This window comes from Canis lupus, chromosome 28 (assembly GCF_011100685.1).
Source record: "Canis lupus familiaris isolate Mischka breed German Shepherd chromosome 28, alternate assembly UU_Cfam_GSD_1.0, whole genome shotgun sequence".
NCBI classification, from domain to species: Eukaryota; Metazoa; Chordata; class Mammalia; order Carnivora; family Canidae; genus Canis; species Canis lupus.
Genome location: NC_049249.1, coordinates 29,985,387 through 30,010,882, shown reverse-complemented (window position 1 = coordinate 30,010,882; position 25,496 = coordinate 29,985,387). Strand labels below are relative to the sequence as shown.

The 25,496-nt window shown below is 48.8% G+C and overlaps 1 protein-coding gene across 3 annotated transcripts in view; it reads left to right on the top strand.

Moving 5' to 3' along the window:
* The window catches only part of RGS10 (regulator of G protein signaling 10), a 39,808-nt gene that overhangs the window by 1,194 nt on the left and 13,118 nt on the right, over positions 1-25,496 (top strand). Inside the window, exons 2-5 of one of the 3 annotated variants that reach the window (XM_038578953.1) lie at positions 9,250-9,345; positions 10,569-10,687; positions 12,147-12,233; positions 23,214-23,357. In XM_038578953.1, coding sequence (XP_038434881.1) covers positions 9,309-9,345; positions 10,569-10,687; positions 12,147-12,233; positions 23,214-23,357 — 387 coding nt within the window. In that variant the 5' untranslated portion in view covers positions 9,250-9,308. Of the gene's footprint in view, positions 1-4,022; positions 4,179-9,249; positions 9,346-10,568; positions 10,688-12,146; positions 12,234-23,213; positions 23,358-25,496 lie in introns of those variants that run through there. The other 2 variants (XM_038578954.1, XM_038578952.1) reach the window with 2 other exon arrangements.

Sequence of the window (25,496 nt, the reverse complement as noted above, 5' to 3'; positions counted from 1 at the left end):
AAACTTTGTATCTGTGCAGATAAAGATCTGCAAAATGGGAACCAAACAGCTGTCCCTCTGTGAGCACTGGAATGGACCTGGTTTCCCATCCAACAACGTAGGCAAATCTTCATATTTAATATTCAGGACACCTCTAATAAAGGCAGATTTCATAGGGTTAGTGGAAAGAGCTTATATTTGTGGCAGCGGGCTCCTAGATCTTGCTGTGTTGTCTGTGGGTTAAAGGATTCCTTTGTGGGAGGGTGTTCGTTTTAGGTGTTCCGTGTAGGTGGCTATTCACTCACAGGAGGGTAGTCAGAACCTGGACCCTAGAGTTCAATTCCTGGTTCCCATCCTGGCTATCATTCAGTGACCACTTGACCTCTGAGCCAATTGCCAAATTACCAGGAAATCTGAGAACTGGTTACTACGTTTCACCATGGAAATGGGCAAATGCTAAAAAGCAAGTTCTTTTTTCCCCCCTAGGATAGCTGGTTTACTAGCACACCCCTGCATCTGTTTTCCCCTCTGTAAAGTGGGTTTCATAGAGTCCTGGGATTAAACACACCGGAACACATGAAGTCCTTAGTGCACATAATAAATGACTAAGAATGGTTAGTTTCCCCCTTTTATATTATAAACAGAGCTGCTCTGAACATCCCTGCCTGGTTATTCATTGCTTTGTGTCATTTTCAGGCATACTGGTTTTGAAGGGTGTTCCATGTGTGAGGATTGTACCCCCAGAAAGATTGGGGCACTTTTTAGGGACATCAGTGGAGTATACCTCTTTCAGGGCATCTACTTTTCAGCCTTACGACATGGGATGAGGTCACAGATAGAAAGATTAGTAGCTAAGCATCATGGATTGGTATTGGGGGCCTGGCCTCCAAGAGCCCAATCTCCTTGGGATTTTTAGGCTTAAAGTGTGCCCCACTGATGGGAAACGGCAAATGACGCCCAGCCATTTGGGCATCACCATCCAGCCCTGAGAAAAGGAGTCAAGTGAGAAAGGGAATGTGGGACCCAAGGCAGAGATGCTGGGAAGCCAGCCAAGCGATCCACGGGACCCTGTACATTTTTATTTGGTAGTTTTGATTTTTTTTTTCCTAAGCTGGCTCTCCAAATTGTATAAGCTTCCAGCCCCACAAGTGCTGGATCCACCCCCTGGAGGCCCCTGATATGGACCTGACTGCTGTCCTGCCTCCCAGAACCTTCTGCCGTAGACTTTTCCTGCTTTTCAGCAAAACCTATTGGAGACAACGTCTTCAAGCTCAGAGTTTGGAGTCCCAAACCCCTAATTGCAAGGTTCAAAGTGTGATTTCCTTATTTTCCTTTTTTAGATTTCCCAAAGTGTGTTCGTGAACAAACTGAGGGTGGAAAGGAGGTTGATAAAATGCAGCTTTCCAGGCCACACCCTGGACCCGCAGATTCAGTCTTGGGGACCCAAGGTGGCAGGGAGAGTAGGCTGAATTTTCAATAAGCGCCCGAGTTGATTCTTAGGCCACTGAAGTGTGAGGACCCCTTGAAGGAATCTGGCCACCCTCTTGCCCCCCACCACGACTCACACTGTTGGTGGCAGTTGTGATGCTGCTCACTTGGAAAGCAAAGCCAAAGCCACAGCCTCCCCTCTGCGAATGGACTGAGGGGTGACCCGTCGAGGGAATCCCCACCCTGCAGGCAGGCCTCGGCCCTCCCCCGAGGCCTGTTGTCCATTATCCCATTAAACCCTTGGGACCAGTTTCAGATTTATTACTGGGCTTAAGTTTTTATTTAAAGATGACAGTCAACATAGCAACTTAACGTCTTTGTTTTAACAAACCCAGCAGCAGAGCAGTCTTGGCCTCTGGGGAAACTTGCCCTGCAGATCATCACTGGCTCAGGCCTGTGGGTTCAGGGAGAGCAGTTCAGGGACAGAGGGGCTGGGCGGTCCGAGGGGTGTTGTCTTATACGGGCCGTGGCCGGCTGGATCGGTGGTGTCAGCTCTCAGTGCCACCCAGAGTGGCCTGGAGGCTGGCAGGTGTCAGGTGCCGCTGGAGCTTTCTTTCTCTTCATTGACTCTATGTGACTGATGTCTCCTTTCCTCACTGTTAGAAGTTGGGGGGACCCCAGCAGGTGCCTGGTGGGCCATTTCCTGGGGCTTCCTGGGCTTCCTACCTTGATGGAGTAATCCCCACCACCCCGGGGGCCGCTGGGCTCGGAAAGTTGCTGTTTAAATTGTACTAAATTTACTCTCCCTGGTTGTCTTCTGCTTCCCCCAGATAGCTCTCCAGGGCAGCAGCCCCGAGAGGGGCGGAGGGGCAGGGGGGGCCCGGGCAGGCCGCAGCAGCAGTTCCTCGATAAGAGCCGTCAGGAGGCATCCACTGTCGGGGGGGTGGGGGGGACATACACACGGCCCCATGCAGACTTCTGGGGCCTCGTGCCCCTTCTAGGCCACTTCGAATCCTTCCAGGGCCTTGCCAGGCGCCTGCAGGTCAGCCGTGCTGCCCCCTCTGCGTCTGCGCAGCGCCCGGGGACCCCTCATCTCTCCCCGGCCTGCTCCCGGGCTCTCGCTCCGCCCGTGGGTGGCTGCGGGTTCCCACTTCTGCCCCTTTTGTTCCCCCACAGCGTCCTCTCTCCTGAGCCCTCTCCCAGGGCCGGGTCTCCCTGTTCCCGCGGGCCCGCTCTCCCGGCCTCCGTGCCCCTGAGCCGCAGCCTGCCCGCTTTGTCTGTCCCTGGGCAGCTGCAGAGGCCACCAACGGGCAGAGCCACCCATTTCCCACGGGACAGACCAGAGAACGCAAATGTCTGACCCAAGTCCTGAGCCACCTGCCTGAGTTCACGCAGTATCCATTTAGTCATCGTGTTAAGTTATATTTAGAGTTAAAAAAATATATATATGTATATATATAAATACGAATATGGAGCTGACCACTTTTCTCCTTCCTGTCCTCCCACCCCCTTCTTCCTTTTCTCCCCTTTCTTCCTTTCTCCAGTCAGGACATTGAAAACCGTGCCATCGTCAACCATCCCCGAACACCCCAGATAGTTTCTCATGTCAGAAACGTCCTGATCCACAGGAATCTGCTAGAGGTTGCTGTGTCCAGGGAGAGGCAGTGGCTGGCTGAGGGACAGGCCAGGAAGCCCTGCTCCCCTGTACTCCCCCTGTGTCTCTTGATTTTGGTACCGTGTAAATAAATACAATGATCTCTTTCCTAAAAACAACCCGAGGCTGTCTTGACCATATCAAGACAGCTGACATGGTAAATGTTTCCTTATCTTCGCATTTGTTCATGAACCAGTGAAGAAAACTTCATGCCAGCCTGTGGCATTGGGGGCAGGCAGCCAGCTGGGAACTCCTGGGCTCATCTTCTCAATTCATTTTAAGCTCCGTGAGAAAAAGGGCCCCGCCTTTGACTTCTTGCATCTGTCACTGCCCTTCCCTTTCCAGGCTCTGCGGCCAGACGGCTTAGGGTGGTTGGGTCCCACCTCATCCTCTTCTTTGCTTGGAGCACATTACTGAACCTCCCCGTGCCTCAGTTTCCTCTTCTGTAAAACGGGCCACCGAGGAGCCCACACCTCCAAGGGTTGCTGTGACGTGGAGACGGGATCTATAGCAAGTGCTCAGCCAGGCAGCTATTTTTACAGCTGTCCCGCTCCCCTGCCTCGCCCCCAATCTATCGGGAAACATCCATCAGTGTAAACACGAACAGGAGTGCCAGACACAGCCGACCCTGGGGAAGGCGCAGCTCCTACTCAAGAAACGCACAGCCTCTCCGAGGCTCACTTCCTCGCCGGGCGGGTGGGGCCCCGGTGGAGCGAGGACACATTTGTGCACGAGTGTCAGGCCCTGGGGGCAGCACAGGGCTTCTGGGATGTGAAGGAAGCGTGAAGGCCGGGGTCTTCATTTGCACCCCCAGGATAGGGCTCCTGGGTAATTTTATTTTTTCTGGGCCTTTGCCTAGAAAGTAGAGATTCTAGGGAGGCTGCAAATAACAGTCTGGCGTTCTGATTTCCTTCCCTCTGGTAGAAACTGGAAACCAGTGGCCATCTGTTGTTTAGTCCACTCAAAAGAGGATGTGGATGGAGTCTTGTTTTTCCTCCGGACCCAAGGGTGCTCAGGAGCCCCCGCAGCCCCCGGGCAGAGACACGAAGCGTCTCTGAGAAGGCAGTGGGTTTCTGGGCTGCGTGAGACGCCTCGGGTGGACCCCAGAGCATGGAACGTAAGGAGTGGCCCCCGCCCCCGTCGGCAGATGTCCTCAGCTCGCCCACTGCCCGGGTGACAGCGGGGCAGGGCAGGGGCTGGGGGAGTGTGGAGGGCAGACGCAGGTGCAGAGGCGACCTTTGCAGACACCGCCTGAGCACTTGGCCCCTGAGGTCTGGGCTTCACGTGCAAAATTATGCCAAGAAGCCCTTTCCGAGCCCAGCCAATCCTCTTTGCAGTCTGCTCTCCTCCTCTGGTCTTTGATGCTTGCTATTATGATGATTATTTTAATACTTTTTCGTTCTTCTTCTTATATTCTGCTAATTCCAGTTCACGCAAACCTCTCCACCAAGGGAATTGCATGCTCGAAGGGTAGTTATTCTCAGACATTAGATACTGGAGCCGATAAACACTTAAGTAATATTTAGATAGAGTGTTTCCATGACCCAGTTTCTCCAGAGCCTTACATAGATCACCAGTTGTAACAAACCGATTTTTTTGCTTCTAAGTTTGGATGACTTAAAAAAAAAAAAGTAATACATTTGATGGGTGTAGTTGATATGAGGTTTTAAAGATTTAATGTATTTATTTATTTGAGAGAAAGAGAGGGAGAGGAGGGGCAGAGGAGGAGGGAGAGGGAGAAGGAAAGAATCTGAAGCCGATTCTGTGCCGAGTGTGGAGCCCAACACGGGGCTTGATCTCACAACCCTGAGATCACGACCTGAGCTGAAACCAAGAGTTGGACGCTTAACTGACTGAGCCCCTCAGGCGCCCCTGATGTGAGGTTTTAAATAAAGTTCTGGGGGTGTGCACTTTCCTTGAATATTTACAGGAGAATGGTGTGTGTGTGTGTGTGTGCGTGGGAGGGGGTGAGTGTGTGTGTGTTGCACCAAACCACTTCAGAATTTGGAGTGAACATTTCTGCCTCTTCCTGGGCTTGAATATTGGGTTTGTTTTCTTTAATAATGCTGTAAGTTTTAGGGGTACTTAGGATAGACTCTTTGATGATGTGCATTGACTCTGCTTTGAGGAAGCTGCGTATTGAGATATTCCCAGGACATTTTTTGCCTTGGGAAAATGGTCCATGCAGGATCATTAGCCAGGCCTTCCTGCAGACTAACAGGAGGGATCCACGCTGTAGGCATTCAGTTCCGAGGAGTGTTACAGATGCCTTTTGCGTATGGATTTCCAAAGAATTAATGTCTGGCGAAACTCTCTGGTAGATATGACATCACAGCATCTATAAATAATGCATTACGAAATATGCTGCCAGCAACCAGCCTCAGCCATCTGTATCTTTGAAATAATGGCTTTTGCTGAAGTCAGAAACCACCCAGAACAACATCAGTGTAAATGGAGAGTGTCTGTACTTTGTGTTTGCATGTGAGATGATTCTGGCCCGGTCTTGTGTGGGTTTTCCTCTGCACTGAATTCCCTCTCGGTTTCCTCAGTCTTTTCCCACGGGGCAGCTGCTGTCTTTCTCTTCAAGGCCGTTGTCTTCTGGCCTCAGCATTTATCAAAAACAAAGATGGCCACAGGGCCTCGTGGTAAAGCACATGTGCTGTGGGCCTGTGCTCTGAGCACAGTCCCCCCTTTCCCAGCGGGGGGACCCTCGCAAGTCACTGTGCCTCATCCGTGCTTCCTCCTCTGTGAAGTGGGGATAATCGTAAGCTCACCACAGGGCCCTGGGAGGTGTGAAGGATTTAACCCCCCGTTGGAACAGCACCCAGCACAGCGTAAGCCATTTACAAGTGTTCACTGTTGTTATTAGCTCACGATAGATTAATCTGAACATAAGTTTATTGAAAAATAAGTCTTGGGACACTTGGGTGGCTCAGTGGTTGAGCCTTGGCCTTTGGCTCAGGTCAAGATCTTGGGGTCCTGGGATCGAGTCCCTCAGCAGGCTCCCCACGGAGAGCCTGCTTCTCCAAGTCTCTGCCTCTCTCTGTCTCTCATGAATAAATATATAAGATCTTTAAAAAAAAGAAAAATAAGACTTGTGCCTACAAAAATCTGATCCAAAATGCTTTAAAGACCTCAGGAGGTTAAAAATTTTTTTTTCTTCATTGCAAGAATATTTTAAAGGTGAACTAAACAACAAGACAAGATAAAAAAGAGCAGGACAAAATGGAAACAAATGTTATCACCAATAGTTCCCTCCTAGCTTGAGTGATCTTAAGGCTGCTAGAAAAGTAGGTTTGACTTTTTTTTTTCCACCTGTGCATTCAAGGCTTACTTACTTACTTTCTTTTCAATATTTTATTTATTAGTAAATGAGAGACACAGAGAAAGAGGCAGAGACAAAGGTAGAGGAAGAAACAGGCTCCCCATGGGGAGCCCCATGTGGGACTCAATCCCAGGACCCTGGTATCACACCCTAAGCCAAAGGCAGATGCTCAACCACTGAGCCAGCCAGGTGTCCCTCCAGGCTTACTTTCTTGTGTCATCCATCTAAAATGGCAACTTTTATCAATGAAAAAGCAAAGAAGAAAATTATACCTTCATGGCTTCAAGTGCCAGGAATTGGGAAGCTGGGAACTCTTGGTTTTCCTTTATTCTTTTTTTTTTCTTTTAAAGATTTTATTTATTCATGATAGACAGAGAGAGGCAGAGACACAGGCAGAGGGAGAACTAGGCTCAATGCCGGGAGCCGGACGTGGGACCCGATCCTGGGACTCCAGGATCACGCCTGGGCCAAAGGCAGGCACTGAACCGCTGAGCCCCCCAGAGATCCGGTTTTCCTTTATTCTTAAGCTTGGAAATAAACCTGCTTACTCTGGAAAAAGGTTCTTCCTTTTTCTGATGATTACTGGACTGACTGTAACTTTTAAGGTGAACTTGTCTTAGGAAACCTTTACTTACATGCATTGGGAAGTAGCAAAAGTCTCCTGAGGAGGGAACCCTGAGTAAAAAAAAAACGCCCCAGGTAGAGGGACAATCTCTCGGGCAGTGTCAAATGGGGAGGCCCTCGGCTCAGTCTCACAGGAGGTCAGGATAATGACTTGGAGAGAAGATACACCATTAAATGAATGGAGTTTGCAAATGCTATTCTATTTAGAGCTATCTTTTTATATTGATGCCAGTCAAGAAAGATTAAGGAAAAAAGGCATAGCCAAAAGCTTTTATCAAAATTGAGAGACAAGCAGGAAGTCTTGGAAAAATTGAAACCAATACTTCTGGGAAAAGCAAAAACATACATCAGACAGACTGTGGGTAGAAGATTCCTACAGTAGGAATGGTTGGGGCAGAAGGTGGGCAAAAAGGCAAGAAGGAATTTGTCTTTATCCAGGACACTGAAGCCAGACACCAGTGGCCGTGGCTATGGGGAGTAATACATCCTGGTGGACTTTCGGAGCCAGCCCTGGAAATTTTGTGCCTTTATGTAACAGTGTGGTGGTAAAAATATTTCATTACTTTTGACGGCAGGGAGATGATAGCCCAGCTGAGAACTGAGAGGAAGGGCCACTTATCTGCAAAGTCCTGATTTCTGGAGCAGCCCTGGGGTTCTGTGCAGGTGGTCCTGGTAGGGACAGTCACCTTCTCTATACTGGTCTCAATATAGGTTCCATTGAGCAGTTCTTTGGTTGAGTCACCTTGGATAGATCATTATACCCTCTAAACTTTTACTTCTTACTCTATAAAATAAAAGAGACTAGACCAGACTAGTGCGTATTGAATTATAAGACGTTTTGATCAAATGAAACCTAATATGCAAGATGATTTGAGTATGAATTAAGGGTTGGGGGTGGTGGCAATTATCTAATGGTGGGGCTTGCTATCGGAGCTCTCAGTTAACCAGAAGATCTGGTTAACCAGAGCACTCTTTTGGTTAAATGGGAATCCACCATGTATTTATTTGCAAGACAGCGTGGCAGTAAAAACCCCAATGTGGTTTGGTTTATTATTGAAAAGGATGTCAGGAGTTCTGGAACCCTTTCAGACCAAGGTCGAAAACTTACAGGCAAAGTAGGTGTTGTGTGACAGCAGGAAAAATTTGTGGCTGCCTAACATTGTCCCTGGGAGCAGCCCACTTGTGTCTCCATGTGTATTTACTTAAGAGAAGATCAGCTGAGGAAGTGCAGCGAATTGTCAAGCTGTATCCCCGAACAGGAGAGTAAATTGGTGAAATGCTTGGCAAAATGAACCCTTGTGCTGAACTTTCTTATAATGGTGATCCTTTGATTTGATTTATACTTTGTTGGGAAGAAACTCAGTGTTCAGAAGCTTGCCGTCCCAGCATTTGCAAAGAGAGTAGGAAACTAATGTAATATCCACGAACCGAAGATTCACTTTAGAGAAGCGTCAGGTCCATTTATATTGTGTTCAAGTGAGTTTGCTTCTCAATTAAAGGGTTAGATTTGCCCCAAATCTTTCTCTCGTGCTCCATCACCAGTGTGTATTGAAACAGCCCCCACCCCCTCTTGGGGCTTCTGGCTTCTGCTTCTTTTTTTTTTTTTTTTTTTTTTTTTTTTTTTTTAGCTCCAGTCAGCCAGCGAATGTCTAAAATCCAGATAGTTCTCCCAGATGCTGGGAGACAGAGTCTCAGCTGCTTGAGAAATTAACACGTGTGTTGACCCCCAATAGAACATGAAAGATCATGGAAGCTGAGTTACTCTTAAGTCCACTGTATTCAGATACAACTTTCTTCCAAAAACATTTTATTTTATTTTATTTTTTTCCAAAAACATTTTAAACTGTATGGCATCCTAGCTATTTGCAGCAATTAATATTCTTTTTTTTTTAAAGATTTATTTATTCATGACAGTCACAAAGACATAAGCAGAGGGAGAAGCAGGCCTCCTGCAGGGAGCCCAATGTGGGACTCGATCCCGGATCCCGTGAGCCAAAGGCAGACACTTAACCGCTAAGCCACCCAGGCGTCCAGTAATTAATATTCTTAAGACTTTTTTTTTTCACTTATCCTTTACAAATGGTTAGCTTTGCTGATTTTTTTAGTTAAAAGCTTATTTTCTCCTACATTCAAACTTTTCTTTATAGAAATATGCTTCTACGTTGAATTTTTTTTTAAAAGACAATGGAGAAAAAGCATTAGCTATAAAAAGAGTTCACTCGATGTATCATTATTTTAGGGAAGAGGAGAGAGGAACTAACATTTGTTGAGAGTCCGCTGTGAGCTTCTAAATGCCTGATGTGCTTCCCCTTTAGTCCTTTGGATAACCAGAGAGGTAGGAGGATTATCTTTATCTGGCCCACAGAATTTTGCCTCTTACCACACAGTTTGAATTGGCCAAACTGGGTTTGGAACTTGGGCCTATCCGAAATGACATTCCATGGGTTTTCCTTGGCTCTAGGAAGGGGCTGAATTCTGTAGAATGAGACATGTTTGTGTTGTCACTTCCTCTCAGGCAAGTAAGTTGACAAAGTGTGTTAGCTGGAGGTCCCCCATCCCCTTTCCTTGAGTTAAGAAACTCTTCAGGTGTCTTGAGAAAGAGAATGCAGCAGAGGTGCAGGTACGAAGAGTTGTTTATTCAATCTACACACACAGGAATGGTGTGATGCCGAACCATTAATGGAGGCAATGGAAAAATCAGTAATACCCATCCGGCCAATTTAAAAAAATATTTTATTTATTTTTTTCATGAAAGACACACACACAGAGGCAGAAACATAGGCAGAGGGAGAAGCAGACTCCTTGCAGGAAGCCCGATGTGGGACTTGATCCCAGGGCTCGAGAGATCCCTGGGATCACACCCTGAGCCGAAAGCAGGCGCTCAAACACTGAGCCACCCAGGCGTCCCCCATCTGGTCTTTATTTACAATTTTGGTATTTTGTTTGTTATGGAATTCTTTGCATATTTTGATTTTTCAAAATCTTGCGTGAAAATACCATTTATCTTGATGCCTGAGTTTTCTTTTTAGCAACCCCCTGAAATTTTGCACCTGTAGCCAGTGCCTTCCTGTTCCCACCCTAGGCCCAGCGCTGGTGCATCCTTTTATTTACGTGCCAGCCAATGAGCTGCTATGTGTTGCAGGTGTAAGATAAAGAGACACGGAAGCCTTCAGACTAGCGCATCAGTCATCCAACTCATCACACGACAGCATGACAATTACAAGACAGTGCAGAGTGTAGTTGCCCTTGTGTCAGGGTCCCTGGGAGGATGGTGGGAGAGAGACTTGAGGGCTGCCTGAGGGTTGGCCAGAGGACACGTGGGTGGGGGAAGGGCGTGGGTGGGGGAAGGGCGATGGAGAGTGGTGGGAAAGTAGGAAAAGGCAGTGCCTACCCCCTGAGGTTATCATCGGGGCTGGAGTGAGTTCCCCATGCTAAGTGCCTGGAGAAGATTCTGGTACATGACCTGTGATAGCCACAATGGTGATGACGCTGATATGCAGATATTTTTAAATGAAAGTATCCTTGGGCCACATACACAGTCTGAACTTTGCTTTACAGACATCCACAGCGGCGATGGGAGTTCCAGCAGCAGCCACCAGAGCCCCAAGAGCACAGACAAATGGGCCGCCTCCCTGGAGAATCTGCTTGAAGACCCAGAAGGCGTGAAAAGATTTAGGGTTTGCCTTTTTCATTGTTGAGGGGGGTGGGGGGTGGGGGGGTGGATTGCAACACATGAAGTAGTTTAGACACCTGTGGGGGGAAACACGGGCTGATTTTTCACACTCTGTGCCCCAACCTGAGAATAAGGACTTCTCACTTGCCATGGCCACGATGGAGACGCTGTCACTCTCCCAGGTAGCCGTGGACCAGAACTGAGGGGCATGCCCAGACTCTTTCTGGTTTTTGTATAGTTGGATGGGAGGTGTTAGGAGTGGTGGGTGAAGAGGTACTTTGCTCATAGGTAAAACCTACAAAGAATTTCCAGCTCTGTGACGTGTGGGAGGGGTGGTCTGGGTGTCGCTGATGTGAAGGTTTGTTCCCTTGGGTGTTGGGGAGGGATTCTCAGGATTCTATTTTTTTTTTAAGACTGTATTTATTTATTCATGAGAGACACAGAGAGAGAGAGGCAGAGACACAGGCAGAGGGAGAAGCAGGTTCCATGCAGGGAGCCCAATGCGGGACTCGATCCTGGGACCCCAGGATCACACCCTGAGCCAAAGGCAGACGTCAACCACTGAGCCACCCAGGCACCCCCTCTCAGGATTCACTTTTAATCCAGTGAGAGACAAGGACAACAGCTGGAAAAGTGAAGTTGAACTCAGAGAGGAGGGCTGAAGGACGGGGGTGTCAGGGCTGCCTAGAAAGAACTGTTTTGGCTAGCAGAAACCCCAGGTGTCAGTTTAGAAGAACCACATGTGAATTTTGAGAACGCTCCAGGTCTGCCTGAGTCCCACCGACTTCTGTCTTTAAGCCCTGGCTCAGGTCAGAGTGAGCCCTGATGCTGTGGGTCCCCGTCGTGGTACTAAGGGACGGGGTGGCGGGCCAGCCACCAGGATTTCCTACAATCCTGGATACCAGGCCGCAGTGAGCACTGTGTAGATCTCGGGCAGGACCCTGTTCTGTGCACGGCGGGATAGCAGGCTGTACTGCTAAGCCCCCAACATCGGCCCCCTCCAAAAAAAAAGAAAAAAAAAAACACACCTCCAACTTAAAATAGTTTTCATCATGGCATTTTTAGACATGCTTAATATGTTTCTTTTCTTTTGTTTAAAAAAATGGGCCTGATTTTAGAGGAATGTATTTTGTTTAAACACTGTCTAGAAGGAATGAATATATCTCCCACTTAAATTTACTCTTTGGTAATTTATTGTCATCTTAGACTTGTGAGTAGATTCTTGCTTCATTTTTACTCTTCCTTACGGTGTCCAAGTCATCAAGCTCAAATGCACATGAAATTCTAGCTTTAACATTAAACATACGCTTTGTTTTTCAGGATGGAGGTGTCAAAGGGAGATTGAACCGCACTCATTTGTTGCATTTAGCCAAACCCATCCCTGAAGGAAAAGGCATTATTTGTTTGTTTCTCTCTTTGAAGTGGAATATTGCTTGATATTTTTTTCCTCTCGTTATCCATAGGAATTTTTAAAAAAGGAATTCAGTGAAGAAAATGTTTTATTTTGGCTAGCATGTGAAGATTTTAAGAAAACACAGGATAAGAAGCAGGTATGTCTTCCAGTCTGTAATCACGTTCTTGATATATTTTTTTCTCTCATTATTTTTTCTCTCATTGCTGCCTTTCCAATAGACTTTGAAATTGCCTAAAGAAATCTGATCCATGGTGGGTTTGGGGAAGGACCGAAGCTTCAGATTAGGTACCTTGTGTTGATCAAATATTAATAATTTTTAAAAGTGTGTTAATTTTTAAATGGAGCTGTTCAAATGGACACAGAGTTGAAGTAAAAATAACGATTTCTGTTATTTCGAGTTTATCATCGTGCACGATTTTTTTCTTCATGAATAAGTTATGAGGATGCTTCCCCGGAGTTTGACATGTCGGCATTTTGTACGGATGTAGTAAAGCGATTAACAGATGTGTGGCGATAAAAGCGCAACTCAGATCAGATAGATTGTCAATTATTCAGCGTATCTTTACGAAACATCCTGTAGTTGGCAGGCGTCCTACCTAGAAAGTTTCTCACTGTTCTCCCGGGTAGATGTGTGCTCTTTGCAGGAGGTAGCCTTTAATTCTGATGTCAGTGGATTTTCTGTCCTTGAAAGTGGGGTGTCAGGGGAGGTGGAGGAGATGATAGAGAACAAGGCCTGTGGATTGAGTGTGTTCATGAGGCCTATGCCTATGTATTTCTCAGAGGCTACCAGCCAAATGCCTCCAGGGGCTGGTGAGTAACAGGAGTCCATGAAGCTTTTGGTGTGAGGCTATAGGGAGTGGTGGGGACTGGGGCCGCTGTGGGTAGCGGGCCCTGCATCCAGGGGCTGTGGCTGATTCTTTAGCTGACTTTGGCAATGAACGCTTTGGGGCCTGTGGCTGTCTGGGCTTTCTGTGCTTTGAGTTCTGTTTGCCTGGGTCTTCGCTTGCCCACCCTTGCCCGCAGAATCCTAAGTGGTGGGCCTTTCTTCCCAGGGCAGCTTCTTCCATCTCCAGCCCAGTGCTGTCTGGTTTTCCAGAGAAGCTGGACATTTGGATTCTTATGAAATCATCCCGATTTTATAAATGTTGGAACTAATTTGTAAAAAATGTAAAATCTTGCCTGCCAAACAAAACACATCCACGGGCAGATGCAGCTTGTGGACTGCCAGCTTTTGAGCCTCTGTCTCCAAAAGCTCTACTCCACAAAGCCAGCAGCGGTTACATGTTTGTAGACAACAGCTTGGAAAATGTTCATCATTGGTTTGCTCAAAGCCTTTTCCCGACTCAGACACACTTCCCCCAAGATGGGGCAGCGAAGCCTTCCTTCTATCGCTTTCCTGTCTGTGGGTGGAGGGGGTGGAGGGCAAGGGTGGATGCTAAGATAGGTTCCCTTTAGCTCAAATTTCCTAGGTCAGCCTAGAAAGCCTTCCCAGGCAAGACCCTTGGCATTTGCTTCCTTCAGGCTTCTTCTCCTCCCTGGACAACTTTGTCTGAGCCTCCTGGGCGGTGAGTGGCCTCTGGGGAAAAGCAAGCAGGTGGGGCTGCCTGCCTTGGAAGGCCAGGATGCCACCCTGGACACAGGAGTGCTCATTGTTTTCCTTCAGCCCCAGTGCCCAGGACCACTGTCCATAAATGCTGGACTGTGCAATTGATTTGTCCAGCCCCAGCCTAAACCCTAGGTGAGAGCCAAGCAAGCAAACATGTCCATTCTTCTGCCATAGTCTGTGTGTTGGGGCTGAGAGGGGCCTACAGGTCTGCTGTCCCTCCTCCCACCATCCTACCACCCCGTTGTACTAATCAGAAAGCTGAGCCCTCACCCCCCCACCCCACCCCGTCCCACGGCTGAGCTGGGACTTGGACCAGCATTTCCAGGTCACCTAGACGCTCTCTCTGTACACCATGCTTGTGCGTCCTTAGTTTCAGTTGATTCACCAGATCTTTGGGGAGTGTCTGCTCAGGGCCAGGCCCTGAGAAGAGTGTGGGAGACACACACGGACAAGACAGATGAGCTTCTTTAGGGAACAGGCATATAAAAGGAAAGCAGCTTGTTCAAACAGCCTTTGCAAGTGTGCTGAGCAGAGAAATGGGAAGTGTGGGTTCCCCCGGGGCACAGGTGGGGGTCGGTGGGGAAACAGAGTTTGGGGGTGGAGTTTGAGGGTAAGGGTAGTGTTCCTGGAATAGGGGACAGCATGTGGGCGGGGATGGCTTGGAGAAATGAGCCAAAGGCAGGCCAGGTGATGGGAGAGTGGTGCTTGAGGGGCAGGCTGGCTCTGCTGCACTTAAGGCTGGAAGGGAGTTGGGGGTCACACCCGGGGAGCCTGGGAGTCAAGGTGAATGCTGGAAGGCCGCAGGGTTGGTTTGCACTGGCCCATCCACATCCTATAGACAGAGCTTCCAGAATCTGGCAGTCCCTTGCTGCACCCCCACCCCTGACACCCAGCATGTGACCCCTGGAAGGTTCGTGTCCTTAAGCCTAGAACATGTCTGGCTACTGCTTCCGGGCAGTGAATGCCTCACCTGCCAGCTGCCTGAGAAGACAGTGCTGGGAAGGAAGCAGCATCCACGAGGCCCATGGTGCCCAGACCTCAGTCTGGGGTATCACCCTAAACCTCATGACTGCCTCCATCCTTCCAGATGTGCGGGCTGTGGTTTGGGAGGATACACACCCGGCTTGCTGCAGACGGGGCCAGGGTGTAGATCCAGGTCTCCAACTGCGGGGCCTGTGTATTCTCCAGCAGGTCTGGCTACAGGGGAAGTAAAACCGGGAGTAAGTTCTGAAGCACTAATTTTAAAAAGTGGGGGAGGCCGGAGGCCAGAGGAGAAGTGAGCCCAACTGAGTTTCACAATAAGGCTTGTCACGTCTGGTCCAGTGGGGAGTGTGTCAAGGGTGCATCTCTACAGTGAACTAAGGCAGTGGTGGGATTGGTGTGAATCTTACTTTGCCTCCATTGTTTTATTTATTAGTTATTTATTTTTAAGATTTATTTATTTGAGAGACAGAGAGCATGGGTGGGAGGGGCAGAGAGAGAAGGAGAGAGAGAATCTCAAGCAGACTCCACGCTGAGCACAGAGCCTAATGTGGGGCTCAATCCCATGACCCTGAGATCACGACCAAGAGTCGGACGCTTAACCAGCTGAGCCACCCAGGTGCCCCTCCATTATTTTATTTTATTTTTTATTTTTAAATATTTTATTTATTTATTCATGAGAGAGAGAGAGAGAGGCAGAGACACAGGCAGAGGGAGAAGCAGGCTCCATGCAGGGAGCCCGATGTGGGACTCGATCCCGGGACTCCAGCATCACACCCTGGACCGAAGGCAGGCACTAAACCGCTGAGCCACCCAGGGATCCCCTCCTCCATTATTTTAAATAGGACCCGTGCTAGCTTGTCTTTTTCATTCTTTTACTAGGATTATCTAGATCTCTCCAGAGCACTTAACCAACTTATCTGGCACCTTATGTGTATGATTTCTTTATTTCCTCTATACTGTCTTGGCTTCCCTCTATCCCGCAGGCTCTGCAGGTCTGAGATCAATGTCTTCTCCCCACTGTATCCGAGTGCCTAGAGCAGCCTGGTACTCTTTACTTCCAGTGCTCCCCACTCAGATGCACGGGCACCTGAAGACCCACCAGAGGCGAGGTCCCAGCCCCTTCCCCTCCTGCAGCGGCGATAGCCCCGGGGACGCACGTGTTTGCCCAGAAGCTCCAAATAGTGGACCCGTGCTGTGTTCCTGCTGTCTTCCCTGGCCTGTGGCCGCTTAGGTTGGGAGGGTCTTGACACTCGTCATGTGTGGCAGGGATGCTGGACTTTAGGGAGTTGGGAGGGTGACACCCCACACCCCCACCCTCCTTGGAATCTCTAGGATGGTTGTAACTCAGGGTGTTCATATGCAGCAGGCAGCTTTCAGAACATGTCTCCCCCTTCTCAATTTCTTTATGGCTTGAAATTTTTCTATAAAGTGCCTCTCCCCCATGAATTAGCACGAGAGATGGATCTATCTTCTAAAACCGAGCAGCATTTCTGAGTTATAAAACCTCAGGAGAAGCTCCAGTTAGTTTGTACAGATTTGGAAAAACAAGCTGAGAGTAGGGGTGAAGTGGTAGGATAGTGCAGGTTTCTTTCTTTTCTTTCTTTTTTTTTTTTTTTTTTAAGATTTATTTATTTATTTGAGAGAGAGAGAGAGGGAGAACCTGCGAGTGTGGTGGAGAGGGGCAGAGAGGGAGAGAAGCTCAAGAAGACTGAGCTGAGCACGGAGCCCAACGTGCGGCTCTGTCTCACGACCCTGAGATCATGACGGGAGCCAAAATCAAGAGTCAGATGCTCAACTGACTGAGCTACCCAGGTGCCCCACAGTACAGGTTTCTAATAATCATAGCTAAAAAAAAAAAAAAAAAAAAAAAAAAAAAAGGGCAGCCTCAGTGGCTCAGCGGTTTAGCGCCACCTTCAGCCAGGGCCAGGGCCTGATCCTGGGGTCCTGGGATCAAGTCCCACATCGGGCTCCCTGCTTCTCCCTCTGCCTGTGTCTCTGCCTCTCTCTCTCTCTGTGTCTGTCACGAATAAATAAAACCTTTAAAAAAAATCCATAGCTCCAAGAGCGACTTGCACTTGTATTTAAATATAATGGTACCTTGCATTTTTATAGTGTTTTAGTGTTAACAGAGTTATGGGGGTAAGGGCCTATGGTATTTATGATTTTTATTACATACTATTTAACACTACAACTTGATCCAGGATTTAGTGTGTTTGAGATTCTTATCTAAAGTACTAAAGTAGGGGCGCCTGGGTGGCTCAGTCGGTTAAGCATCTGCCTTAGGTTCAGGTCATGATTCCAGGATCTTGGGATCGAGATCCACATCAGGCTCCCCGCTCAGCAGTGAGTCTGCTTCTCCCTCTGCCCCTCCCCTGCTCATTCTTTCTCTCTCTCAAATAAATAAATAAAAATTTTTTTTAAATAAATAAAATCTTAAAAAAAAAAGTGCTACAATAAAGGTTTTCCTAAAAACCATCTTTTTTGTTAAAAAAAAAAAAAGTATTAAATATCCCAAAGTGACCCATGCTCCTTCTGGAGTAAGATGGGTTGGTTCCCTTCACCCCGCAGCACCCTCGAGTTCATCCCCCACTCTGGTTCGTGCTGCGCCTTTCAGCATGGGCTTGGCTGGATCCAGGCTGGCCTGCGTGGAGCTCAGCTGCTCCCGGTGTGGTTTAGGCCCAGCGTTGGCTGGCCTGCACCCCCGTTCCTTCCGAGCTAACTCATCACTTTTAGATATTATCTACCAGCTTCCTCTTGCTATAACTGAGCTTTCACTTACTCGCATCCCTGTCTACTGTATTTTCATGATTAAGACTCATCTTTCTTGTTTGCTGCCGAGCCAAAGGGGATGCTTCCATTACATTTTTTCTTCTTGGACCATCTTTGGTTTTCTTATTTTTATAACATCCAGTAGCCCTCTAAAATGCTTGATGCGGTGTCGCATGGGCTCAGCCCTCTCGGTTCACCTCTGCAGCTGGGGTTCACTTGGGGACCATCCTCCTGGGGCCCGCTGACCGCAGCTCCCCCCGGGGTGTCCCCAGATCTTCCTTTGCCACCAGCACTATTCGTGCTTCTGGGACCCAGCACCTTCTCGGTCCCAAGTCACTCCTTCATGCCTGTTGTGGTACAGCCAGCAGTGGCTTCTTGAGGAAGGGGACACGGCAGGTGGACATTTAAAGATCTCGTTGAGTGAAAATGTGATTTTCCCCCCTTCTTTCCCACTTCACTGATACAGTGATGGAACATAGAATTGAATGTTGACATAGGTTGACATTGTCTTAGAACTTTGAACACACTGCCCCATCGCCTTCCCTTTTTGTTAAGAATTAATATATTATATGTAAACTATTTGTTTTGTTCCCTTTGTTTTTTTCCCCTCTGGAATAGCATACAGTCTCCTTTTCATCACAAATATTCTACAGCTGTATAGTCAGAGGCTTTGGGGGGTTGGGGTTCACCCACTGTGTGAGTGTTTCATGGAGCGTATTGATCTGGACATGTAGAGTTCGAGGCAATGCTCTGTTGTTATGATTGTCATGACTTTTTTTTAAAAGATTTTATTTATTTATTCATGAAAGACAGAGAGAGAGAGGCAGGGACACAGGCAGAGAGAGAAGCAGGCTCCCTGTGGGGAGCCCGATGCGGGACTCGATCCCAGAACCCCGGGATGATGACCTAAGCCAAAGGCAGGTGCTCAACCCCTGAGCCACCCAGGCGTCCCTGTCATGACTTTTTATAACTCCTTTCCTCCCACTTTCTCTGGTCTCTTTCCCAGGGAAGGCCCTCATCCCCTGGACTGAGCGACCCCTTCGCTTTTATCTTTTTTTCCTCCTCTTTTTTTGTCATTTCTTTGGCTTTTGATTCCTACTTCTCTTTTGGAGATTTCAACTTTATTTCCACATCCTTCTGTGGAATTTCTTTCTGCTTTTGTTTTCTGTAGACTGGGGGCCCTGTTTAATCTCTTCCTGGTGGCCACAAGCCTGATGTGCTTGGAAACCACACATAGGTCCAGTGTACGGGGCTGGGAGGATTTTGCTGGGGGTCCACCTAACTATATGCTGTCTCATCCTTGTTCTCCTCAGGCTTCTGTTTGGCAGCTTCCCTAAGTTTCTTTAGAGAAGATTCTAGCTCCCCACGGAGAAGGGAGGGGGATAACTGCTCAGGGTTGGGGGCCCTCGGGGGTCCTGGGGGTCTAGCAGCTTCTCTCTGCTGCCCTCCTTGTCCCTTCTGTCTGGGCAACCTGACACCCCTGAGCTCCTGCCATTTTCGGAGGTTCCTTGTTGGCACTCCCTGCCTCCCAACACCCATGCAGGTGTACGCTTGCTCTCGGCAGAGTCAGCCACTGTCCCTCCAACTGCTTTCCATTTCCTGAGCCAGTTCTCAGAAATATTTTCGAATCCTCTACTTGATATTCTTTGCCTCATTCTTTTTCTGGACCATTGCCGGCCAAGTGGCGGGAGTGGACAAGAGCGGGCTGTGCAGGCACGTATAAAAGGCAGACTGAACAGAGGGAACAGATCTTGGTGATAGGTGCAGTGTAGGGGGAGGCATGTGTTGGGGACCGCAGCTCCCAGTGTCCAGGAGTAGAGACTGCAGGACCCACCGTCCAGGAGGGGCCACTTGGTTCTTTGGTGTGTTAAGTTGGAGGTGTCTGTGGGACATCCAGGCCCACAGTTCTAGAAATCGGTTGGCTCCGTGGTCCGTAGCTTGGGGGAGGGGGTTGGGCTGAAATCTTGGGAGAGCATGTGGTTGGGAAAGCAGTTCCCCTAGGGCAGAAGTCTGGGAAACCCAGAATTTATGGGGGAACAGAGAGACAGGAGCCTCCCAAGGAGACAGAAACAGGAAGGTGTTGGAGGATCCTGAAAGGGCAGCTGGGGGCCAGAGTGTGGACCAGAAGAAGGTCTGAGGGACTTAGGCACCAGGCCGCATCAGGGAGCTGCTGGGAGGCCTCGCTGGCAGGTGGGCGGAAGCTGGGCTGAGCGGGTTGAGGAGGGGTGGCTTGGGGACAGTGGAGGAGCCAAGTGCATGCTTTTCCTTTGAGATGTTTCTGTAAGAAGTCAGGGGTGGGGAGGTCATTAGCTGTAAGGGCATGTGGACTAGAAGGAGGTTTTGTTTCATTCTCCCAGTGGAAAAAGTTTCAGCACTCTTAATGGATGAGGGAGAGGGGCCAGAGCATACACAGCAACACTCTTCTGAGCTTTGGAATGCTAATGCTTTTGTTCTTCTGAGGAGATTTCTGTGTCTCGGGCTGATATTAAAACGAATTTGCTTCTCCTCAACATGCATCGGCTGAGGGAGCAGCGTCTGAGCGCTGACTGGTGTCTGCACATTGTTATGGCTGATGCATTGCCAGGTGGAAGGAAGGCCCCAGACTCCTGGGAGAAGCTCATCTGGGTGCAGACGCCCCCACAGGCAGTCCTCAGGATGATGCCAGGAGTCATCACATGGGTCCCGGGGGCGGGGAATCCTTTTCCAGCACCTTCTGGATGGTCAGGATCAGATGCTGGGCCTAGTTGCTCTCCATGGAGCAGGTGCTCTGGTGGAGGCTGTCCGCGGTAGGGAAGAGAAGCTGGCCATCCTTCCAGGTCGCACCCAGAACCAGAGACCCGGGTAGCTCCTGACAGGAGCTAGAATAGGGTTAACAAAGCTATGGAAAATCTACCAAAATAACTCGAGAGACCCGGTTCTTCTTTTTTGTTAAGAGTTCTCGGCATGGGCACCAGGCCTTCCCGTGACTGGCTTGTGGTCTGTAGTCTAAGGGTTTCCCTTTCCAGTCACGCTTCCTACCCCGGCCCAGATAAGCTCTGTGGCTGAAGCCATTCCCCTATGCGTGGGGGCAGCCACAAACTAGGCCGGCCCTGGCCTGGGTGCCTCGGGGACTCCGCACTGTTCCCCGACAGCCTCAGGAGGGGGGACGGGGGCCTCAAGGTGGGGCTGAGCCATCCAGAGGCTAAGATATCTTCAGGCCCCCCAGCCTGCGTCCTCTTCTCCTGGTGCCTTCCATCCTTGTACTACCCGTCCTACCCCCACCTCTAAGCCTCAAGCTACTCATTACACTTCTCCTTTACAGAACCACCCAAGATAGCCTGGATTCATCTGGAAAATGTGTGTGTGTGCATGCATGCGCACGTGTGTGTGTGTGTGTGTGTGTGTGTGTGTGTGAGATAGAGAGAATGTTCAAGGGAGAGGGGAGACCCAAAGTGATTTCTATTTCCAGAGCTCTGCATGAAGTTTGTTGATCAGACGAGCTGAAACTGTATTTTTGTGAAGTATTGTTAAAACAGGAAGTAGTTCTCTAAAATTGTTCCTCACTGACAGAAGGGGTGGTGGGAGTAAGGCTCATGACTTCATGGAACGGTGGGTCTTTGAAAGGCAAAGAAGCTCCAAAGTGCTGCCCTCCCTGGGTCTCTGTGATGGTCTCCAGACTTGTCCCGTGGAGTAGCCATATTTACCTTGAGATGCTCCTGGGTTGTTTGAGTTTGACCTCAATGAACTGCTCATAGTAACGGTTGATCAAGAAATGACACCAGGGCCTTGAATGTTGACCCCCACCTGGGGATTCTTCTTGCAAGTACTGTCAAGACTTTCTTTCTGGGGGATATGATGGTCAGGCCTCAGCCTCATGGGGTCTTTTGTCAACCAGTCCCTGGAACCAGAATAAGTTAAACTCCCCTCCTTTCAAGCACCAAATATTGAAGCCTTCTGGTGGTTTCTCTAAGGCTGAACGTTTCCAGAGCCTGGGCTTTCCTGAGCTGAGCTCTGCAGCCTGTGTGGGATCCCAGGTGGGCTCTCTGGAGGGAATAGTAGTTCTGTAGGCCCCACAAAGGCCCCTGTGCTCCCCCCACATCATGGCTCCGTGGCTGTATGTCAGAAGCATTTGTCTCCTGACTTGCTCTGTGGGGTGAGGTACTAGTTAGGCTGTAATGTTCAGAGGATCGACCCCCATCTTTGCAGCCAGCGAAGTGCCTCCTTTCTCTAGGAGAAAATAGAACCCTAGGGGGATGCCCTGGAGGACGGGCTGCCTTCTGCAGCCCCAGCAGGGAGACATGCTGTTTTTAAGACAAAGCACTTACCCTAAGTGTTTTTGCTCCAGGTTTTCACAGCACCATGAGTACAGGTGGGTATATCTTTTCCAGTTGTGCTTACAAGCCTTTTAAGGGCCTGTATGTACTTAGGGCTGATGTTTTCCAGCAGGACGGCACTTAGGACTCAGGGGGCAGCAAGTGTTCTCCTCTTTGCTTGTACTCCTATCCCATTACCAAAAAATCCCTGTCCTGGAATGCAGACAGATGGTACACCTGGAGGTGGTGATGAATCTCGTGAGCGTGGAACTGGGGTGGGGGGCGGGGGTGGTGGTAGAATTGAAAGGCTTTGGAGCCAAACAGTTCTCAGTTTCCCTGCAGGCTTCTTGAATAAGCCACAGTACTCTCCTCTGTGTCCTCCCCAGGGAGGTGGTGCCAACAGGAAACAGCCGTTTGCTGGATGCTCAGGGGATTAAGGAAATGAGATCATGGCTGTAAAACCCCTGGCATGTGTCTTGGGCATAGTAGGTGTTGGATGAGTGGTTGGGATCTGTGTGCATGGTTTCACTTGATTTTTTTGTCTTTTTTATTTTTATTTTTTACTTAATTTAATTGTTTTGGAGGTGAGGAGGGGCAGAGGGAGAGGGAGAGAGAATCTTAAGCAGACTCCACATCCAGCATGGAGCCCAACGTGTGGCTCAATCTCACGACCCTGAGATCATGACCTGAAGTTAGGAGTCAGATGCTTAATGACTGTGCCACCCAGGCATCCCAAACTTGATCTTTTAAATTGTGGTGAAACACACACAGCATAAATCTTACCACTTAACCATCTCTTAGGGCTTTCATTTTTACTGTTTTCATCATTTTAAAATGTATAGTTCAGTAGCATTAAGAACACTTGCATTATCCAGTTCCGGAATCTTGTATTGCCCTAAAGAGAAACCCCTTACCCATTTGCAGTTGCTCCCCATTTCCCCTCCCCCCAGCCCTGGGCAACCACTCATCTTTCCATCTCTATGGATTTGCTTATTCTGGATCTTTCATATGAATGGAACCATGTACTATGTGGCCTTCAGTGCCTGCTTCTTGCCCTCACCATGATGTTTCCTAGGCTTCTCCATGTTGTAGTGTGGGTCAGTGCCTCCCTCCTCTTTATGATTGAACAAGATTGCCTTGAGTCCTTAATTTGGAGACTTCACAGGATAGTCCTGAATGGTGCAGACAGTCATTCACTCTGGGCCGGGATTCTTTCTGTCTTCATTTCCCCATAGATAGTATAGCAATTTCGTAACAGGAGATGCAGCTACAGATGCATGACAGGGGTGGGGGTAGGGGCTAGACCAACCACGAGCCCTCCCAGAGACCTTAGCCCTGGAGCAGCAGCCGGAATACCCAAGAGCTATGGAGCAACAGCAGCTTCTGGGTCTGGCTGGAGTAGAGAACTGGGTGCAGTGGGGAAGGGCTGGGCTTCCAGATAACAGGCTCCCTGTGTCTCCTCCAGATGCAGGAAAAGGCAAAAGAGATCTACATGACCTTTCTGTCCAGTAAGGCCTCGTCACAAGTCAACGTCGAGGGGCAGTCCCGGCTCAATGAGAAGATACTGGAAGAACCGCACCCATTAATGTTCCAGAAACTGCAGGACCAGGTAACCTGTCTTCCCAGCTGGCACTTGGATGTGACACTTACCCGTAGGCTGGGGAGAATTCAGTTAAAACTAAATGTTAGACACCCCAGAAGCTATCCCATCCAGCTGGGCAAGTTGAGGCATCCTGAGAGGCTGTGGTTGGTGAACTAGAGGGGACTGGAATGCCAGGCTCAGGATTTGACCCGTCGGAGTCTCCCACATGCCTGCTTACTTTTCGTCTACACACAGGTTGGACCAACAGTATTATCTGTCTTCTCCACCCAGATTAGAAGGGAGGCTGGAGCTATTCAAGGAACCTACATGGAGGAAGCAATATGTAACTGCTAAAGGGAGGAACAGAGAGAAAAATCTAGAAAGTGAGCACGAGGACTCACAGTGGTAGGGAACCTGGGGCCGTTTTTGGTGCAAATATCTAAACATGATCATGCACTTCCAGCGGCCCAAGACCGTAGGCTAGTTCATAGTGAGGCTCCTGAGTTATAAGGAAAAAGGTTAACGTTTGACAGTTTATTCCACTTAAAGCAGAAAGAATTGAGTTTAAAAAAGGACCTGTAAGGGATAATTTAGTTTTCTAGCAAGCTTTTTTATGAGATTTGCCAGTGGTAATAGGAAAAGGGATGAGATTGCACTCAGAGATTTCTTAGACGTGAATTTGCAGATGTGACTATTCAGAGTGTGCTCCGTTCTCCCGACATGTTATCTATACACTTGTAGATGATGGAACACAGACAAATATCAGACTCTGCATGCACTTTCCTTACTAAGGGAGCAGAGGCTTTCCTTGGCTCACAGGTGGAAATTAGCTTTTAGCTTTATTCAGCAGCCCTCAAAGGTAAGCAAGCCCATACCCATCTGGAGGGCTTGTTAAAACAGACCCTGGGCCTCACCTCCAGAGTTAACCTTCAGATCTGATGGTTCCCGGGTGGCCTGAGACTTTGCCTTCCCAGCAAGTTCCCCGGCGACGCTGAGGTTGCAGGTCCTGGCACGACACTCCGACAACTGGTACAAGACCTTGGTTGGCCTTTTTGTGATCGTTGGGAGCATGTGCAGAGCCCAGAGCCTGTCCCAGCATCCATGATGCCCCATCTTTGCTCAGCATCAGATTAGGAAACAAGTAGCAAATACAAATTTGAAAAGTAGTTTGAGAATGTTTTCTAGTTGACACAGTGGCAAGTGCAAACTCCATGTGACTCCTTAATCAAATTTAGGTGTTGAAGGAGTTCTGGTGGGTGCAGGAGACTAGTTGAGGGCTTCCTGGAGGTGGTAGTTTTGAGCCAATGGGAAAGATGCCATGGACATGGATTTGTGGAGTGAAAGGAAATAAAGTAGAATGTATGGCAAAAAGGCATTTCTTTTGGCTGTAGTGCGTAAGGATATCTGCTCCACCTGGATCTCTGATCTCTGGGTCCTTTTTTTTTTTTTTTTTTTAAAGATTTATTCATTTAGAGAGATAGGGAGACCAGGGGAGGAGGGGTAGAGGGAGAAACTCCTCAAGCAGACTCCTCACCAAGTGTGGAGCCCCATATGGGGCTCAATCCCATAACCTTGACTCAGATTATGAGCCTAAACCAAGAGTCAGACACCCAACTGACTGAGCCATCCAGGCCCCCCATGGACCTCAGAGTCTTTCAAAAGCTCCCTAGAGTCACTTAAAATACAGCTAGAGTTGAGAACCTGGACTGAACCCCCCTGTTGTCCTAGACTGAAAACTCAGTAATAACAATATTTACTATTCAGGAGTGCCCTTCAGTGCCTGATGCCAACTTGGCACATACCATCTCCTTAATCTCCAATGCATGTTATTTTTCTGATTTTGGTGATGTGAAAAGCAAGGTTTGGGAGAGATTATGTGGTTTGTTAGCACAAAGTCACACAGGTAGCAAGAAGTGTTAGAGGCCAGGTGCATTCTCGTCCACCTGTCTTCAAAGACCCCACTCTCTCTGCCACACTCACAGCCTGGGTTCCTGGGGGCCTCTCATGGCTCCTCAAAGCCCCAAGAGACCAGCTGGAGCAGAGGGACTGGAGAGACCAGGTGAGCACAGGCAACCCCATTTTCCGGGACTGCAGAAGCCAAGGTACTAGTGAGGAATGCAGTAAGCTGATAGCCCTGCACTTGATGAGACCGTGGGCTCCCCAGGA